The sequence below is a fragment of the Pseudophryne corroboree genome, chromosome 6, assembly GCF_028390025.1.
Source record: "Pseudophryne corroboree isolate aPseCor3 chromosome 6, aPseCor3.hap2, whole genome shotgun sequence".
Classification (NCBI taxonomy): domain Eukaryota; kingdom Metazoa; phylum Chordata; class Amphibia; order Anura; family Myobatrachidae; genus Pseudophryne; species Pseudophryne corroboree.
In genome coordinates, this window is record NC_086449.1 from 119,758,281 (window position 1) to 119,771,228 (window position 12,948).

At 47.6% G+C, this 12,948-nt stretch overlaps 1 protein-coding gene across 4 annotated transcripts in view; it reads right to left on the reverse strand.

Annotated features, from left to right (window-relative positions):
• The window catches only part of GPAT4 (glycerol-3-phosphate acyltransferase 4), a 40,054-nt gene that overhangs the window by 20,125 nt on the left and 6,981 nt on the right, over positions 1-12,948 (reverse strand). For 3 of the 4 annotated variants that reach the window (XM_063931764.1, XM_063931766.1, XM_063931765.1), the window contains exons 3-11: positions 10,960-11,029; positions 9,583-9,874; positions 9,434-9,508; positions 8,419-8,508; positions 8,096-8,189; positions 7,902-8,017; positions 7,612-7,667; positions 5,616-5,701; positions 5,409-5,537 (exon numbers count right to left, since the gene is read on the reverse strand). In XM_063931764.1, coding sequence (XP_063787834.1) covers positions 5,409-5,537; positions 5,616-5,701; positions 7,612-7,667; positions 7,902-8,017; positions 8,096-8,189; positions 8,419-8,508; positions 9,434-9,508; positions 9,583-9,874; positions 10,960-11,029 — 1,008 coding nt within the window. Of the gene's footprint in view, positions 1-5,408; positions 5,538-5,615; positions 5,702-7,611; positions 7,668-7,901; positions 8,018-8,095; positions 8,190-8,418; positions 8,509-9,072; positions 9,215-9,433; positions 9,509-9,582; positions 9,875-10,959; positions 11,030-12,948 lie in introns of those variants that run through there. The other variant, XM_063931767.1, reaches the window with a different exon arrangement.

A 12,948-nucleotide genomic window follows, 5' to 3' on the forward strand; every position in this document is an offset into this window, starting at 1 on the left:
CCAAGTAGCTGCTCGGCAAAGTTGTAAAGCCGAGACCCCTCGGGCAGCCGCACAAGAAGAGCCCACCTTCCTCGTGGAATGGGCTTTCACAGATTTAGGATGCGGCAGTCCAGCCGCAGAATGTGCAAGTTGAATCGTGCTACAGATCCAGCGAGCAATAGTCTGCTTTGAAGCAGGTGCACCCAACTTGTTGGGCGCATGCAGGATAAATAGCGAGTCAGTCTTTCTGACTCCAGCTGTCCTGGAAACATAGATTTTTAGGGCCCGGACTACATACAGCAACTTGGAGTCCTCCAAGTCACGAGTAGCCGCAGGCACAACAATAGGCTGGTTCTAATGAAACGCTGAAACCACCTTTGGGAGAAATTGGGGACGAGTCCTCAATTCCGCCCTATCCATATGGAAAATCAGATAAGGGCTTTTACATGACAAAGCCGCCAATTCTGACACACGCCTGGCCAAAGCCAACAGCATGACCACTTTCCACGTGAGATATTTTAGTTCCACGGTTTTAAGTGGTTCAAACCAATGCGACTTTAGGAAATCCAACACCACGTTGAGATCCCAAGGTGCCACTGGGGGCACAAAAGGGGGATGAATATGCAGCACTCCCTTAACAAATGTCTGAACTTCAGGTAGTGAAGCCAGTTCTTTTTGGAAGAAAATCGATAGAGCCGAAATCTGGACCTTAATGGAACCCAATTTTAGGCCCATAGTCACCCCTGACTGTAGGAAGTGCAGAAATCGACCTAGCTGAAATTCCTCCGTTGGGGCCTTCCTGGCCTCACACCACGCAACATATTTTCGCCATATGCGGTGATAATGGTTTGCGGTCACTTCTTTCCTAGCTTTAATTAGCGTAGGGATAACTTCCTCCGGAATGCCCTTTTCCTGCAGGATCCGGCGTTCAACCGCCATGCCGTCAAACGCAGCCGCGGTAAGTCTTGGAACAGACAGGGCCCCTGCTGCAGCAGGTCCTGTCTGAGCGGCAGAGGCCATGGGTCCTCTGAGATCATTTCTTGAAGTTCTGGGTACCAAGATCTTCTTGGCCAATCCGGACCCACGAGTATAGTTTTTACTCCTCTCCTTATTATTCTCAGTACCTTGGGTATGAGAGGCAGAGGAAGGAACACATACACCGACTGGTACACCCACGGTGTTACCAGAGCGTCCACAGCTATCGCCTGCGGGTCCCTTGACCTGGCGCAATAACATTTTAGCTTTTTGTTGAGGCGGGATGCCATCATGTCCACCTGTGGCCCTTCCCAATGGTGTACAATCATTTGGAAGACTTCTGGATGAAGTCCCCACTCTCCCGGGTGGAGGTCGTGTCTGCTGAGAAAGTCTGCTTCCCAGTTGTCCACTCCGGGAATGAACACTTCTAACAGTGCTAACACATGATTTTCCGCCCATCGGAGAATCCCTGTGCCATTGCCATCCTGCTTCTTGTGCCGCCCTGTCGGTTTACATGGGCGACCGCCGTGATGTTGTCTGACTAGATCAGCACCGGCTGGTTTTGAAGCAGGGGTCTTGCCTGACTTAGGGCATTGCAAATGGCCCTTAGTTAAAGAATATTTATGTGTAGGGAAGTCTCCTGACTCGACCATAGTCCTTGGAAGTTTCTTCCCTGTGTGACTGCCCCCCAGCCTCGAAGGCTGGCATCCGTGGTCACCAGGACCCAGTCCTGTATGCCGAATCTGCGGCCCTCTTGAAGATGAGCACTCTGCAGCCACCACAGCAGAGACACCCTGGTCCTTGGAGACAGGGTTATCAGCCGATGCATCTGAAGATGCGATCCGGACCACTTGTCCAACAGGTCCCACTGAAAGGTTCTCGCATGGAACCTGCCGAATGGAATCGCTTCGTAGGAAGCTACCATCTTTCCCAGGATCCGCGTGCAGTGATGCACCGACACCTGTTTTGGTTTTAGGAGGCCTCTGACTAGAGATGACAGCTCCTTGGCCTTCTCCTCCGGGAGAAACACTTTTTTCTGTTCTGTGTCCAGAACCATCCCCAGGAACAGTAGACGTGTCGTAGGGACCAGCTGTGACTTTGGAATATTTAGAATCCAGCCGTGCTGTTGTAGCACCTCCCGAGATAGTGCTACCCCGACCAACAACTGCTCCCTGGACCTCGCCTTTATCAGGAGATCGTCCAAGTACGGAATAATTAAAACTCCCTTCTTTCGAAGGATTATCATCATTTCGGCCATTACCTTGGTAAAGACCCTCGGAGCCGTGGATAGACCGAACGGCAACGTCTGGAATTGGTAATGACAATCCTGAGGTACTCCTGGTGAGGATGGTAAATGGTGACATGCAGGTAAGCATCCTTGATGTCCAGTGATACCATGTAATCCCCCTCGTCCAGGCTTGCAATAATCGCCCTGAGCGATTCCATCTTGAACTTCAATTTTTTTATATATGTGTTCAAGGATTTCAAATTTAAAATGGGTCTCACCGAACCGTCCGGTTTCGGCACCACAAACATTGTTGAATAGTAACCCCGTCCTTGTTGAAGTAGGGGCACCTTTACTATCACCTGCTGGGAATACAGCTTGTGAATTGCCTCTAACACTGCCTCCCTGCCTGAGGGAGTTGTTGGCAAGGCAGATTTGAGGAAACGGCGGGGGGGAGACGTCTCGAATTCCAGCTTGTACCCCTGAGATACTACTTGAAAGATCCAGGGATCCACCCGTGAGCGAGCCCACTGATCGCTGAAATATCTGAGACGGGCCCCCACCATACCTGGCTCCGCCTGTGGAGCCCCAGCGTCATGCTGTGGACTTAGAGGAAGCGGGGGAGGACTTTTGCTCCTGGGAACTGGCTGTATGCTGCAGCTTTTTCCCTCTACCTCTGGGCAGAAAGAACGCACCTTAAACCCGCTTGCCCTTATTGGGCCGAAAGGACTGTACCTGATAATACGGTGCTTTCTTTGGCTGTGAGGGAACATGGGGTAAAAATGTAGACTTCCCAGCTGTTGCTGTGGAAACGAGGTCCGAGAGACCATCCCCGAACAACTCCTCACCCTTATAAGGCAAAACTTCCATGTGCCTTTTAGAATCTGCATCTCCAGTCCACTGCTGAGTCCATAACCCTCTCCTGGCAGAAATGGACATTGCACTTATTTTGGATGCCAGCCGGCAAATATCCCTCTGTGCATCCCTCATGTATAAGAGTGCGTCTTTAATATGCTCTACGGTTAGCAATATAGTGTCCCTGTCTAGGGTATCAATATTTTCCGACAGGGAATCTGACCACGCAGCTGCAGCACTGCACATCCATGCTGACGCAATAGCTGGTCTCAGTATAACACCCGTGTGTGTATATATAGACTTCAGGATAGCCTCCTGCTTTCTATCAGCAGATTCCTTCAGGGCGGCCGTATCCGGAGATGGTAGTGCCACCTTCTTTGACAAGCGTGTGAGCGCTTTATCCACCCTAGGGGATGTTTCCCAACGTGACCTATCCTCTGGCGGGAAAGGGTACGCCATTAGTAACCTCTTAGAAATTACCATTTTCTTATCAGGGGAAGCCCACGCTTCTTCACACACTTCATTTAATTCCTCAGATGGAGGAAAAACAACTGGTAGTTTTTTCTCTCCAAACATAATACCCTTTTTTGTGGTACCTGGGGTAACATCAGAAATGTGCAACACATTTTTCATTGCCTCAATCATGTAACGTGTGGCCCTATTGGAAGTTACATTTGTCTCATCGTCGTCGACACTGGAGTCAGTATCCGTGTCGACATCTGTGTCTGCCATCTGAGGTAGCGGGCGTTTTAGAGCCCCTGATGGCTTTTGAGACGCCTGGGCAGGCACAGGCTGAGAAGCCGGCTGTCCCATATTTGGTATGTCGTCAAACCTTTTATGCAAGGAGTCGACACTGTCGCGTAATTCCTTCCACAGAACCATCCACTCAGGTGTCGACCCCGCAGGGGGTGACATCACATTTATCGGCATTTGCTCTGCCTCCACATACGCCTCCTCATCAAACATGTCGACACAGCCGTACCGACACACCGCAAACACACAGGGAATGCTCTGACAGAGGACAGGACCCCACAAAGCCCTTTGGGGAGACAGAGAGTGAGTATGCCAGCACACACCAGAGCGCTATATAACACAGGGATCCCACTATAATGAGTGTTTTTCCCTTATAGCTGCTTATTTTTTATATATATATATATATATATATATATATATATATATATATATACTGCGCCTAAATTTAGTGCCCCCCCTCTCTTTTTTACCCTTATGTAGCTTGTCACAATGCAGGGGAGAGCCAGGGAGCGTCCTTCCAGCGGAGCTGTGAGGGAAAAATGGCGCCAGTGTGCTGAGGGAGATAGCCCCGCCCCTTTTCCGGCGGACTTCTCCCGCTTTTTCTGGAATTCTGGCAGGGGTATTTTTACACCTATATAGCCTTCCTGACTATATATGGTGTAGATTTGCCAGCCAAGGTGTCTTATATTGCCCTCAGGGCGCCCCCCCCCCCCCAGCGCCCTGCACCCATCAGTGACCGGAGTGTGAGGTGTACATGAGGAGCAATGGCGCACAGCTGCAGTGCTGTGCGCTACCTTGTTGAAGACAGAAGTCTTCTGCCGCCGATTTTCCGGAACATCTTCTTGCTTCTGGCTCTGTAAGGGGGCCGGCGGCGCGGCCCCGGGAACGAACACCAAGGTCGGGTCCTGCGGTCGATCCCTCTGGAGCTAATGGTGTCCAGTAGCCTAAGAAGCCCCAACTACCACCAGTTAGGTAGGTTCGCTTCTTCTCCCCTTAGTCCCTCACTGCAGTGAGTCTGTTGCCAGCAGATCTCACTGTAAAATAAAAAACCTAAAATATACTTTCTTTCTAGGAGCTCAGGAGAGCCCCTAGTGTGCATCCAGCTCAGCCGGGCACAAGAATCTAACTGAGGTCTGGAGGAGGGTCATAGTGGGAGGAGCCAGTGCACACCAGTAGTCTAAAGCTTTCTTTTAGTTGTGCCCAGTCTCCTGCGGAGCCGCTATTCCCCATGGTCCTTACGAAGTCCCAGCATCCACTTAGGACGTCAGAGAAATAAAGTATGTATTTGCACCCCTTGCAGTGCAACGTGGCTTGTCCAGGTGCACAGTTCCTAGTTCTTACTTTATTCCCAACTCAGAATCAGGTTCTAGAATCATATTCAGAAACAGAAGACAAGCAAATAGAAATCACATTTATTGTGAAGACTATTACAGCAGACAATGTACTTGGCACAATGTAAGTGGCATTAATATATTTTTATCACGTAATGAAATATTCCAGTAGGGAGTGTGCTGCAGTGTTAGAATGTGATATATGGGCACATACACTGTCAGGTATCCACAGATTCTATTAGGTTGTCCACAAATAGAGATACATTGAGAGCTGCCAGGTGTGAGCTCACCTGACGTGTCATAGGAGGGAGGTACCAGACGCTGCACACTATGGCCCAGCTGGTCATCATTCGCAGGAGGTAGGTGATCATCCCATATTTGCTGCTGTTCCAGAAGGCATCACCAAAGCGTGCGTCATACTATATACACAGAGAGGGGAACGGTCAGCTACTCCATATTTCTTTACCTCAAGAGTTACTCAGGAACCCTCAGCTCACCTTGATAGCCACAGGATACACTATGGCTCCTATCTCAAAGCTTCCCTTCTTGAACATCATTACAGATGTGTTATTGATGCAGGTACCTGACAATTGAAAGAAGTGAGAATGGGCTGTTAGGTGTGCATTAGCTACAGTAACCTAATGACTGTGTGTGATTGAACAGAGAGCGTATACTGAAGAGGTAGTTATTTTAAAAACAACAGACATTCAGCCAATCAATGCACTGGTTATATTCTGAATCCGGTATAACCAAACTATTACATTATTTTTGCACACTTGCCACAATCTCCTTTCCAAAATCGCAGTGTCTAAAGTTGGTTCTGTCTATAGTTACATGTTAACGAGCTGCTAATATAAAAACATAAGGCTGACAAGGTTATATACGCATATATTACGGATCTATTGGGCACCATTTTCCACTCTTTTCTCAGCACTACATTTAAGACGACTTATAATAGGTCAGCAGCGTTTACAGAACACTATTTACAGAGTAACACAGGGTAACCTTGGACATTTCACACATGATGACAGATCCTCTATAGTTCATCACACGGTAAAACTACAAATTGATCATTTCCAGACACATCAGACCCCACCTAGGAGACATTACTCTGTAATGTGCCCACCATGGGTACAAAGAGGCCAGGTTTAACCAGAAGCTATCCAACCTACTAACTGTTTGGGTAGATGAAAACCCACCCTGTGAGGAGAACGTACAAACTTATCACATGTACCACAGTGACTGGAACTTAACAGAAGGAGATGTGGCAGTGAGACATATAGCCACCAAAGGAAAATAACTGATAGTACTTGGTTACCAGACGCAACCCTTAAAAAGGTAACCCCACTAGTAAATGTTTTACTTTCATTCTCCATTATTTGCTACCATCATAAACAGTTTGGAGTAGACACATTTGCTATTGGGGGAATGGGCAAAGTTACAGGACATACTTTTCCCATCCCCTTGTAGGTGTTAAATGCGTTATGGTCACCTTCCTGTCCAGCTTGTAGCAGTATGGCCATACTCCTCTGGCCTCTCTCAGTAACAAGGATCATTCGCCCACAACACTGACACTTAGCTGGACGTTTTTTTGATTTGTTCACTACTTTCTGTAAACTAGAAACTCCCAGGAGATACACATTTTCTCTAACGCTCAAACCACCATGTCTGGTACAAGTTATCATTCCACATTCAAAGTCACTTGGATCACATTTCGCTCTTTGGTCTGAATAACTGGACCTCTTTACCATATCTGTATGATTTTATGCACTGATTCGATGTTAAAAGATAGCAAATATGTGCATTAACGAGTGCATCCGAAATGCCGCGTTACAGTGTTTTCCAGGAAAACACTCTAGTATAGCATTTTGTATGCAGTTGCAGTCACACACAGAATATAGGCATGCTGCATATTATTCATGTGTCCTATTGCATTACATTGTGCCTATGATGCATTTTGCGGAAAAAAGGCAAAAAAGACGCCAAGGTCCTAATTCAGACAATCGCAGTCTGAAGCCCTTGGGCAGTGCGCATGCGCACCCCATGAAGCCCAGTGAGATGCAAAAGCATATCAAGGCTGCAATCGCCTCTGCCTGACTGACAGGCAGAGGCGGTCGCAGGGCAGGAGGGAGGGCGCCAACTGCGTTAGTACACTGTTGGTGGTGCACGGTCTGTACTACGCAGGCGTGTCCGGAACGTTGCAGGGGTGGCCGGCGGCTGCGTGAGGTCACACACAGTCGCTGCGACCCGGAACGCGACGCGGCTAGGCTGCGCAAGCAGGGAGCTACTCGACGGGTGCAAAATCAGCGCTGCCGTGCTAGGCGTCCCCACTACATGTCTGAGAATCTGATCAGACGTGCTAAATTTAGCACACCTACGATCAGCTCTGAATCACCCCCTATATGTAACGCTTCTTATAGCGCAGAGCAAAGATGTAAGAGGACACATCTGTATATTCCCTGCCGCAGAAGAAAGCCTGGGCTGCTGTCTTACCTTCAGGAAATATTAGGATGGGCAGCTTACTCTTGTCCTGCACGTGGTCGGTCAGCCTGTGAAAATGAAGGGACTGTTAGCAGATACGATGAATAGTACTATCAGAGAGGAGAGAAATGAAGAGACAAGAAATTATGATATGAGGAACCACAAGGAAGCAGAAGAAGTACAGTGGGCGAGATTAGAACATACACTGAATAGTAAGGTTAGGTATAGATATACGTAAACTATATCCTACAGGCAGAATATTATTATCCATATATTAGATTGTCAGCTCCTCTGTTACACACCTTTTAGCTACAAGATGTCGATCTTTGACTTCTGAACGTTCAAACCAGACATGTGGACAGGCCTTTACCATAGCTCTCTGTATAATGCCCATTAGGCCCCCGTGGATTTGTCCCACCTACAACAAGGAGAAAATACTATAACACCATACTATAGATGACCGCAAGCCCAGTGATCCACAGATATCACAACTCACCATAGCATAGTACCCGTCACTAGCCAGGATGATGACATCAATGGGAGAGGTATGATTGGCCACACAGATGCCTCCCTTCCTGGGTTTGTTCTCACTGTGAGGAGGCAGAACACAAGCTGGGTAACTTACACTTTACATTACATTACATTACACATTTCATATAGGGACACGGCCCCTGGCTGATCATTTCTAATAGTGATGCTCAAGGCAAAATTCTCTCTAGTGCACTCATTTCTAATCTAATGCAAATAATTCCAAAGACCGGGAACGGTAGAAAATGTTGTTTCAGGTTGTTGTCTCGGAGGTACGTGGAGGCGACTTACCTGCCATGATATGTAATGATTGCTGTAAGGGCGCGCACGCAGATCCGGTAACACATAAGATGCACATGTTTGCTGAGAAACTCCTTAAACCTGAAAAAACAATACACAGTATGACATTCTAACACCAGAGGGCGCTAGTCTTACATTACAGGTTCCTGCACAACATTATGTAACGACTATGTTATAGAGCAGAGGTAGACATCTTCCACTCCAGCTGCTGTGTAACTACACATCTCAGCATAACCTACCACAGTTTTATCACGCCCTAACAGTAACGCTGTGGCACAGCATGTTGGTAGCTGCACAGCAGCCGGAGTTACCTAACCCTGTTACAGAGAGAAACAGTGCCAATCGCTCGCTGCATGAAGTTATCAGAGACAATGATTAGCCTGGTCCTACTGACCCTATAACTGGCCACATACGGACTAGCCTGGGCTCTGAGCAATAGGATCACTGCACAATGAGGCTACATACATAGGGGGGGGGGGGGGGGGGGGGGATTGGATAATACGGAGTCGTTCGCAGCCATATCAGATCCACCCTGCTGACACACGCAGGGTTATACCCAATTGCAGAGCTCAACGGAATTTGCTGGCGCTATATAAATACATGTTCATTAATAAATAAACATTAGCAATCTTCAACAGCATTTACCAAAGGGCCGATAATAATCCCATCTATTTTGATCTCATTAATATTGGACTTGTTGCAGAGTCACACATTCTGCAATATCAGACCAACTGCCTGATAAAGCTGCCAGGATTGCAGGGTGTGTAGCCGGCTCAGCTCTGAAGGCAGAGAGAGAACAGCAGATAAATGGGATGGCGGGAGGGAGACTGACACAGTGGAAAGAGGAAAGAGATGGAAAGGAGCTTGGGAGGCATAAAAATAGGACATCAGTTCTAAAAATAACTAGCATAAAAAGACATGAGCAGTTTACATTACATGTGCTAGTAATAGAATAAAAATAGCACAGGAACATACAACACACCAAAACACAGGCAATGCTACTTACTGGCCATTAGGTAGGTATCCAACTATTGTAGTGCCAAATACCAAAAGGCTGATCCCTGTAACAGCCAAAGCGACCCTACAAAGGCACAATCATGTGTGAATGTCTGTCTCCCGGTCACGCTCACACATACGCACACACCATATAGTCACCTGAGTGGCAGCAGAAATGTGTAACGGACCAACATGCCCAGGCCCCAGAGCACGGTGAGCCGGAGACTGATGTGCTGAAAATTGTAGTTGGTTCTGCTCAGCAGGTTCCAGGTCTCCAGCTCCTCTGCTGAGAAGCGTTTGGTCACCTCATCGTCCATAATGCGTTCCATGCCTTGACGACAAAAGTAAAAGATGTCCGACAGCTCAAACTCTGGCTTACCACCAGATCGGCCATTGCTACGTAGTTCCCATATACCCTCCTCCAGAGACGTGTGCTCCTTAGCAATGATTCCTGCAAATTAGGAAAGAGCAATGAAACAAGAGAGGACCATTAACAAGGAATGTCTGAAAGTGTTAAAGAGATGTGAAAGGCTGCAGCGTCACGTGTAGAGACGGAAGTAACAACAGACAGATAAGGCCTTAACAATAAAGGGAGATAATCGGGAGTAACTGGTGTCCAGTGATAAAAAAAGACAGAAGAAAGCAATGAGAGAAGATGGAGACGAGATAGAGAAGCAGCAATGTGAGGAGACAATGACAGATAACACAAACATAAAAAGTACAGCGAGTGGCTATAGTTTGAGATGGGAGGCGATCACGAGACCGCCTGACGGGATCCAGGTGGTCACAATGCCACCGCCGGAATCCCGACAGGCGGTGAAGTACTAGAATACCGGCGCCACAGGCTTTTCTCCCTCAGTGGATGTCCACGGCACCCGCAGAGGGAGTATAGATCCTTTGGCGAGCGCAGCGAGTCCACAATGGGACTTTCTAGCCAGCATAATGGTGGCCGGGATCCCAGCTCCCGGTCAGAGGTATGTAATCCTTTTAGATCAGTAGAAGAAAGTGTGACAGGAGTAACGGGAGTATGCGATCATGAGGTTGAAATTCATGTTTGTTTATAGTGGGTATGTCCACCTCACAACACCGACACTTACTGACATGTTTAAAGTTACATCACCAGTACAGGTAAAATGCTCTACGGCAATGGTTCTCATACTCAGCCCTCAGGACGCTAAACAGGTCACATTTTCCAGGTCACTTAGCAGGTGCACAGGTGTAGTCATTACTCACTGACCTATTTTAAAAGATCCACGGGTGGAGCTAATTATTCCACTTGTGATTCTGTGAGGAGACCTGTAAAATGTGCATTGTGTGGGTTTTTGAGGACCTGGTTTGAAAACTTGTTCTCTATGGAGCATTAAACCCATGCGAGGTTCCGTCACTGGCATTGTGGGGTGGACATACCCACTGCGATCACAGTGAGTGTAGACATCCTGTACCCAATCAGTAGCTGGTGTCAGATGGCGAGAAAGAGTGACATAAAGAAAAGCCATAGTGGAAGAAATATGCAAACACTATACAGTGCACACCTACCATTAGTTAGAGGCTTATACAAAGCGTGACTGTTTTCCTTTACTCCGCGCTCAATTCGTAAGGTTGCCCACTGTATGAAACACAAACATGCCATTAGCCACCTATAAAGTTTCCACATCTGTACAGCTGTAGAGAATACTAACATATCAGACACAGTAACTTGCCAAAATTCATAAAGCGCTGGCAATGGGATTTGCATACAGGCTTTCAGCAAGATTTCTAAGTGTCATTTTCAAAGATGATCATAATTCCACCCCCCCAGACATGAAATGGTCACCATTCAATTAGGTAAAAGTTACTATGGAAAAGCACTAATGCCCCGGAACCATCAGACATCACCAGCTAATCTCCTCTGATTGGGTGCCAAGACATGTGAAACAGCAAGCCATTGCCTCCCGTCATTTTAATTGGCAGCATCCCACGTGTGTAATTAAGTTATCACACGTCATCTGTACACAGGAAAGACTTTCAGTTCTAGGTCAGCAGGTCAGATGACAGACTTCAAGGAGACGGTACTAATACCCCTTTCACATCGCACAAATAATAAGATTTTACTTACCGGTAAATCTATTTCTCGTAGTCCGTAGTGGATGCTGGGCACTCCGTAAGGACCATGGGGAATAGCGGGCTCCGCAGGAGACTGGGCACTCTAAAGAAAGATTTAGTACTATCTGGTGTGCACTGGCTCCTCCCTCTATGCCCCTCCTCCAGACCTCAGTTAAGGAAACTGTGCCCGGAAGAGCTGACATTACAAGGAAAGGATTTTGGAATCCAGGGTAAGACTCATACCAGCCACACCAATCACACCGTATAACTCGTGATAAACTTACCCAGTTAACAGTATGAACAATAACAGAGCATCAGATAAACCCTGATGCAACTATAACATAACCCTTATTTAAGCAATAACTACATACAAGCATTGCAGAAAAAGTCCGCACTTGGGAAGGGCGCCCAGCGTCCACTACGGACTACGAGAAACAGATTTACCGGTAAGTAAAATCTTATTTTCTCTAACGTCCTAGTGGATGCTGGGGACTCCGTAAGGACCATGGGGATTATACCAAAGCTCCCAAACGGGCGGGAGAGTGCGGATGACTCTGCAGCACCGAATGGGCAAACACAAGGTCCTCCTCAGCCAGGGTATCAAACATGTAGAATTTTGCAAATGTGTTTGAACCCGACCAAGTAGCAGCTCGGCAAAGCTGTAAAGCCGAGACCCCTCGGGCAGCCGCCCAAGAAGAGCCCACCTTCCTTGTGGAATGGGCTTTCACAGATTTTGGATGCGGCAATCCAGCCGCAGCATGAGCCTGCTGAATCGTGTTACAGATCCAGCGAGCAAAAGCTTGCTTTGAAGCAGGAGCACCCACTTTGTTGGATGCATACAGGATAAACAGCGAGTCAGTCTTCCTGACCCCAGCCGTTCTGGTTACATAACTCTTCAAAGCCCGGACTACGTCAAGCAACTTGGAATCTTCCAAGTCACAAGTAGCCGCAGGCACCACAATAGGTTGGTTCAAATGAAAAGATGACACCACCTTTTGCAGAAATTGCGGACGAGTCCGCAATTCTGCCCTGTCCATCTGGAAAACCAGATAGGGGCTTTTACATGACAAAGCCGCCAATTCTGACACACGCCTAGCCGGAGCTAAGGCCAACAGCATGACCACTTTCCACGTGGGATACTTTAGCTCCACAGTCTGAAATGGCTCAAAACAGTGGGATTTCAGGAAACCCAACACCACGTTAAGATCCCAAAGTGCCACTGGTGGCACAAAAGGGCACTGAATATGCAGTACTCCCTTAGCAAACGTCTGAACCTCAGGCAGTGAAGCCAGTTCTCTGTGAAAGAAAATGGATAGGGCCGAAATCTGGACCTGTATGGACCCTAATTTTAGGCCCATAGTCACTCCTGACTGTAGGAAGTGCAGGAATCGACCCAGCTGGAATTCTTCTGTAGGGCCTTCCTGGCCTCACACCAAGCACATA